This window comes from Megalops cyprinoides, chromosome 2 (genome assembly GCF_013368585.1).
Source record: "Megalops cyprinoides isolate fMegCyp1 chromosome 2, fMegCyp1.pri, whole genome shotgun sequence".
Taxonomy (NCBI): Eukaryota; Metazoa; Chordata; class Actinopteri; order Elopiformes; family Megalopidae; genus Megalops; species Megalops cyprinoides.
Window position 1 is genome coordinate 53151004 of NC_050584.1, and position 7457 is coordinate 53158460.

The 7457-nt window shown below is 45.8% G+C and overlaps 1 protein-coding gene across 5 annotated transcripts in view; it reads left to right on the top strand.

Annotated features, from left to right (window-relative positions):
- dnajc6 (DnaJ (Hsp40) homolog, subfamily C, member 6) overlaps positions 1-6222 on the top strand; it is a 29085-nt gene extending 22863 nt beyond the window's left edge. For 2 of the 5 annotated variants that reach the window (XM_036522064.1, XM_036522060.1), the window contains 8 exons: positions 73-471; positions 572-715; positions 960-1055; positions 3358-3492; positions 3605-3910; positions 4151-4299; positions 4473-4649; positions 5828-6222. In XM_036522064.1, the coding sequence (XP_036377957.1) occupies positions 73-471; positions 572-715; positions 960-1055; positions 3358-3492; positions 3605-3910; positions 4151-4299; positions 4473-4649; positions 5828-5929 (1508 nt within the window). In that variant the 3' untranslated portion in view covers positions 5930-6222. The remainder of the gene's footprint in view (positions 1-72; positions 472-571; positions 716-959; positions 1056-3357; positions 3493-3604; positions 3911-4150; positions 4300-4472; positions 4650-5827) is intronic. The other 3 variants (XM_036522061.1, XM_036522062.1, XM_036522063.1) reach the window with 3 other exon arrangements.
- The last annotated feature ends 1235 nt before the right edge of the window (positions 6223-7457 follow it).

Sequence of the window (7457 nt, forward strand, 5' to 3'; positions counted from 1 at the left end):
TTAGAAGCCCCCGGATTCTTTCTGCTCATTTTAAACTTGGCCGGCTGAGATGTGACTGATAGTGTTCCACAGACCCCGGCAGGACCCTCGGTGGCTCGGATGGCCGCCCGGGGCAGGGCAACGAGGAGAGTGAGCCGTCGGACGACGAGATGCTGTCCCTGTCCAGCCAGCAGAGCAACGCTAGCAACGAGAAGCCCGGCGGGGCCCAGGCCACGCCCAAAGGGGCCAAGAAACCCGAGGTCCAGCCCGCCCCCGCCCCTCCCCCGGCCGAAGACGTGGACCTGCTGGGGCTGGACGGGGACCCGGAGGAACCGCTCTGCTCCTCCCCCCAGCCCCCCACCAACACCGACCTGCTGGGAGACCTGTTCGGCGCCAGCCCTCAGCCGGGCAGCGGCTCCACCTCCGCCCATTCCACCCCCCGGAAATCGGCGCCCTCCCCCTCGCCCTGTCCTTCGCCCCGCCCTGCCGACAGTAAGTCTCTCATGGGCGTCCGGCGCTCTGCTTCTGTGAACCCGGCAGGCTCGCGGGTATGCTTGGACACAAACGGCACTTTTTATTCTGTTTTCTACAGGTTTCGACCCCTTCGGGTCTGGATCCAGCCCCAAACCGCAGGACTTTATGGGCTCGTTTTTGGGGCCAGGTAATGTGGGGCAGCCGGACCCTTTCCTGCATGTGGCACGGTCCCCGTCACCCACTATGCAGAATACAGGCATGGGTAAGGCATGCAGCTGCGCGGCGCTTTGCTGTCCGACTTGCGTTCAGTGTTTATGAGGCATCGTGCGACGTGCGTGGGAGAGAACTGTGCATGCGCGGCTCGTTCTCTCAGGTTTGCTCTGAATGCAGGCTCCCAGCTTCAGCAGTGTGGCTTGGGTTCGGGGTGCGTCTGGTAGGAGTGCACGAGGTTTTGCTTTGGCTGTGCTTTATCACCCTTGTCCCTGACTGTGTTCTTTTCCCTGTAGGACGTAACTCTCCAGTACACCCTACCACCCCAACTGTCAACATTCAGCAGCAGAACCCGATGGGAGCGTGGGAGTGGAACAAACCTGCAGCTCCAGGTAGGCAACGGGTGCGCTGTGTGTCTTTCTGACCTTCACAGCTTACTGACGGTATGCAGACATGGCTCTTCTGATGGGGAACACTGCTCAATACTGACCTCTTGTGGCATGGTCCTCAAACACAAAATAAATGACAAAAAGAAGGCTGCACACGATGACACTCAAAACTACCTGAGGATAGTGTGATAAATACTGTAACGCTGACATAAATAAAAGCAAAATTAGAAAACTTCTTTTATTCTTTTGCTACTTACACTACCGTTCAAAAGTTTGGGGTCACTTAGAAATTTGCTTGTTTTCCTTGAAAACATACATGAAATGAGTTTGAATAGGAAATATAACAAAATGAATAAGAAATATAGTCATTGACATGGTTAGAAATAATGATTTTTAATTGAAATAATAATTGTCTCCTTCAGACTTTGCTTTCGTCAAAGAATCCTCCATTTGCAGCCATTACAGCCTTGCAGACCTTTGGCATTGTAGTTGTCAGATTGTTGAGGTAATCTGAAGAGATTTCACCCCGTGCTTCCTGAAGCACCTATCACAAGTTGGATTGGCTGTATGGGCACTTCTTATGTACCATACGGTCAAGCTGCCCCCACCACAGCTCAATAGGGTTGAGATCCGGTGACTGTGCTGGCCACTCCATTATAGACAGAATACCAGCTGACTGCTTCTTCCCAAAATAGTTCTTGTATAGTTTGGAGCTGTGCTTTGGGTCATTGTCCTGTTGTAGGAGGAAATTGGCTCCAATCAAGCGCCGTCCACAGGGTATGGCATGGTGTTGCAAAATGGAGTGATAGTCTTCCTTCTTCAAGATCCCTTTTACCCTGTACAAATCTCCCACTTTACCACCACCAAAGCAGCCCCAGACCATCACATTGCCTCCACCATGCTTGACAGATGGTATCAAGCACTCCTCCAGCATCTTTTCATTTGGTCTGCGTCTCACAAATGTTCTTCTTTGTGATCCGAACACCTCAAACTTAGATTTGTCTGTCCATAACACTTTTTTCCAATCTTGTCCAGTGTCTGTGTTCTTTTGCCCATCTTAATCTTTTCTTTTTATTGGCCAGTCTGAGATTTGGCCTTTTCTTTGCAACTCTGCCTAGAAGGCCAGCATCCTGGAGTTGCCTCTTCACTGTTGATGTTGAGACTGGTGTTTTGCGGGTACTATTTAATGAAGCTGCCAGTTGAGGACCTGTGAGTTGTCTGTTTCTCAAACTAGACACTCTAATGTATTTGTCCTCCTGCTCAGTTGTGCACCAGGGCCTCCCACTCCTCTTTCTATTCTGGTTAGAGGCAGTTTGCGCTGCTCTGTGAAGGGAGTAGTACACAGTGTTGTATGAGATCTTCAGTTTCTTGGCAATTTCTCACATGGAATAGCCTTCATTTGTCAGAACAAGAATAGACTGACGAGTTTAAGAAGAAAGTTCTTTGTTTCTGGCCATTTCGAGCCTGTAATCGAATCCACAATTGCTGATGCTCCAGATACTCAACTAGTCTAAAGAAGACCAGTTTTATTGCTTCTTTAATCAGGACAATAGTTTTCAGCTGTGCTAACATAATTGTAAAAGGGTTTTCTAATGATCAGTTGGCCTTTTAAAATGATAAACTTGCATTAACAAACACAACAAGGACCTAACGGTTGCTGATAATGGGCCTATATAGATATTTCATTAAAAATCAGCTGTTTCCAGCTACGATAGTCATTTACAACATTAACAATGTCTACACTGTATTTCTGATCAATTTGATGTTATTTTAATGGACAAAAAATTGCTTTTCTTTCAAAAACAAGGAAATTTCTAAGTGACCCCAAACTTTTGAACGGTAGTGTACATATTATTTATATTCTGCCAGTCAATGTCTTGCAAAACTTTGGGTGTGCTTCTACATTATGTTGCATTACATTACATCATTTTGCAGACACTCTTACCCAGAGCAACTTCCAAATAAGTGCATCACTATGCTAAGAGTAGTTATTGAGAAGTCTTTCAAGAAATCAGTTAGATACTGAGTTAGGTGCTAAACTAGTGTGCAGTGCAAGAAAAGATGAGCTTTCAGCTTTCTCTTGAAGGTGCCCAGGGAGTCTGTTGTATGAATCTTGGCAGGAATCTCATTCCACCAGTGTGGAGCCGGTTCTGCTTTGTATCCATATTGAACCTGAAGTGTTTTACAGTGTCACACTGGTTATTCCTGTTTGTGGGCTGTTATTTCAGAAGTAATGTGGTCCTCATCTTTATACAGCTTACATTGTACAGTGGTGGCTTGACTATGTTGTGTGTTTTTCATGTAGCAGGCTTTGGAATGGGAAGCAGGTCAGCCAGCACCAGTCCCACAGGGTCTATGCACAACACACCTACTCATCAGGCCAAGCCTAACACGCTGGACCCCTTTGCTGACCTTGGCTCTCTGGGGGCCAGTCTGGGAGGTGAGGTGCATCAGGCCTTCCCCTCTTTTCTCTTGTCCATTCTGAGTGAAGTATCTCTGAATCCTCTTTAGATAAGTTCTCAAATGACTGATTCGGGTCTCTGTTTTGTCAGGGGGGTCTGGATTCTCTAGCAAGCCCACCACCCCAACAGGCTCGGGGGGCACCTTCCCCCCGATGGGGTCTCCCCAGCGGCCCTCCCCACAGCACACGGCGGGCGGGGGCTGGCAGCCCAGCGGGGGCTTCCCCTCCTGGCAACAGGGCGGGGGCACGCAGTGGCAGCCCCAGCAGCAGCAGGGTAAACCGGCGCCCCCGCCCATGCCCCACTCCTCCCCGCAGAATCGGCCCAATTACAATGTCAGCTTCTCCGGCATGGGCGGCGCTGCCCCCAGTGCTGCTGGGAAACAGCCCCAAACCTTTGGTGAGTCTCAAGTCATCAAGGAAACCCAGACCCTTTGTAGCGTTCCACTCTGCCTTGCTGTAAGGTGTGCCGTGTGTTATCAGAATAGCGTTATCATTATTAATATTTTTATTGACTAAATGACTAAGAGTCTCTGAAACAGTCATCAGCAGGGTTGCCAGAACATTGGGATCTCACTGAAGTCTTTGCTATGGAGATAGTTACGGGTTTTTTTCCCTGAACTGTCTTCATTTTGTGTAGGAACCAAACCCAAGATGACTGACGCTAATTTTGATGACCTGCTGTCGGGACAAGGCTTCGCCGGTGGCAAGGAAAAGAAGGGCCCAAAGACTATAGCCGAGATGAGAAAGGAGGAGATGGCCAAGGAGATGGACCCAGAGAAGCTGAAGGTGAGTGTAACTTGAGCGTAAAGCTCAATATATATTGGTATTATATATTATATATTATATATTATATATTATATATTACCAATATATATATATTGGTATAAAGGGTTAGAAGGGTAGAGGAAAGTGCTGTGAGGTTGCAGCCCGGGAGAGTCTGACTGTGCCGTCTCTCTCAGATCCTGGACTGGATCGAGGGGAAGGAGCGGAACATCAGAGCCCTGCTCTCCACCATGCACACGGTGCTGTGGGAGGGGGAGACCCGCTGGAAGCCCGTGAGCATGGCTGACCTGGTCACTCCGGAGCAGGTCAAGAAGGTGTACCGCAAGGCCGTGCTGGTGGTCCACCCGGATAAAGTGAGTCCCCTGCCGTACATGGCATGTAGTGCTCCACAGCTGCAGCCCACAGTTCAGCTGGCTAGCGCAGATCTCTACGTATGCCTGCACATAGCAAGGACAAACAAACAATCAGCCAGTTAAGACCTATTCAATCAGGCACATTACATTTACATTCTTACCATTTAGCAGACGCTCTTATCCAGAGTGACTTACATATGTTATATGTTTTTTTACATATTTATCGATATAGTTGGATATGCATTGAGGCAATTGGGGGTTAAGTACCTTGCCCAAGGATACAGCATCAGTTCACTGGCAGGGAATCGAACCGTAAACCTTTTGGTTACAAGCCCTGCACCTTACCACTATGCTACATTGCTCCTCGCTGCATCAAGATACATCTTGATGATGATGATGATGATGGCAATGTTCAGACTGATGATGATGATAGTGAAGGTGGTGATGTAATGCAATGATAAACCTAGCATCAAAATGAACAAATCATTCGATTTTCACAAAATTGATTAAATATTTTGGTTGATACATTGATCATTTAGGGCTGATTGTGTACGTTCATAAGCTGCATAAGCTGTATTTTACACCCTGAGTTAAAGAGATGGGTAGGCGCAGGTGATGAGGTGAGATACCCTCATCATACCAATATTCCTCTCTTATCAGGAGAAATAAAAAAAACATACAAGCATAACTAGAGTAGTGAGTTTCTTTTTAAGCTCTTTTTAAGATTTTTTGCATGTTAATCCATATTAGCATCTCCCTTGCAATTGTAGCCTGAATGTTTCATAAAATACAGGTAAAAAACGAATATATATTAATATGTATTATAGATATTATTAATATAATAATAAAAAATACAGAGGACAACATAAGTAAAATACTTATTCACACCCTGTAGCAGATGATAATGGCTGTATGTTAGATGAAACCAGAACATTGTCCGGACTTTGCTGACTGGACTATTACACCCCAAAATCAAGATTTCAGATGTGTCAGACCTTTGGGTTTTTGAACAGCCTCTCCATTGCAAATTAAATTCCAGCCCTTTCGGATATCTCTCCGAAAATGGCATTGCGTGAGCGTCAAAGTATTACAACGGCAAGGCTGGACATTGTGTGAGCAGATTTGGACCAAATAACAACAACATAATAACAGAGTTTTCTTTCTGCTCTTGTTTCAAGGCCACTGGGGAACCCTACGAACAGTACGCCAAGATGATTTTTATGGAGCTGAATGACGCCTGGTCAGAATTTGAGAGTCAAGGACAAAAACCTCTGTATTGAAATGTGAGAGAATTTCTGCTGTGCTCTCCTCCCCTCCTTGTGACCCCCCTCAACCAATAATGTTCCTGAGATGTGTGCTGTAATCCCCTCCGCTCTTACTGTCACACTTGCAACATTTCTTTTCCATAGAAAAAATTAATATACAGATTTACTGTGTAGGTGTGTAAGCATAGGACTTACCTATTTACCTGGTGCACAGTATCCAATGGGAGATGTGGAACTTTTCTTACATGTTGAGCAGTCTTAACTTCCCACACAACCAAGGAGAGCAGAGTGGTCCAGTCTTAAATGAGATTGTGATATCTAGAGAGCTGAACATGAGCTGAGCAAATGCCATCTATCAACCAGTGATTGCCTAATAACCACAAACAAAATATACACTACGGGGTAGATTAACAAGAGCGTGATTTTAATTAGCTGGAAAGCATAAATTAGCTGGAATTTGATCAGAGTTAGAAATGACTGTAGTCTCGCACAGGAAATATACATGCATAAACAGTTACAATACAAGAAGAGGCTTGGATTTCCAGTTCCATCTGTTACCAGATTCCAGATAATTTGTCCTTTGAGAAATTCATGACCCGTTGTTTAGTTTAGCCTACCATTTGACATTTAAATAGATCCCAAAGTGATTGAATTTGTTCAGATTACATTATTGGTTGCTCTTACCGCACATTGAGTATTTTGACAATATTGACCTATAAATTATTTGTTCAGTATCTATTTAGTGTATTAAAAGAGATACAGGGCTTTCAGCATTGTTTGTATGCCCAAGGTGTTGGTAGTGTTGCTCTAGGGCGCTGATGAAGGAGTATCTGTGCCCAGCAGTCTTTGATGTGATACTCCTAAATGATTTTATACATCATCAAACAGCAGTACTTCCTGGTGAAAGAGGTGATATCAAATGTTGAGGGAATTGCCTTTGCAGTTGATGATGGCTGGATGCCTATGTTAAACTGCAGGGACACATTATAATCTGGCCAAGCTGACCACTTTCCTCTGTCCAGAGACAAACTGTCGAGACAGTTGAGTAAAGCACCAGCCACTCAAGCTTGCGCGACTAAGTGTCACCCATGTCCGATTTTACGCATACTGTGTCCTGCAGACGACCCGGTCCCATCATGTGCCGTATGTGACCCAGGCTTTTGTTCAGTTTACAGATGTGCCCTCTAAGCTACGTGGCACACCCTGTGGAGCTCCCAGCGCCATGGCCCATGTGTGTCCATGGTAAATACAGCTGTCAGAGCCCCATAGAGTCTTTTTTGTTTGCGTCATTCATATGACTAGCAGTACTTGAGGACTTTGCAGGTGATTCAGTGCATCTTTCTACCTGTTTTCCTTTCAGAGAACAAACTGTGTTCACTGCCTGATAGCGTTACCTCCATTCTCCATTGAGTTATTATGTACACAGTCTGAAAGAAGAAAAGGCTTTTGCGTTCACTTACTGAAAGCACATCAAAAGTGGAAATTACCTCAAGGCGCAACCTCAGATTAGCTGTTTCGCATGCCTTTCTGTTTTACATGAGGT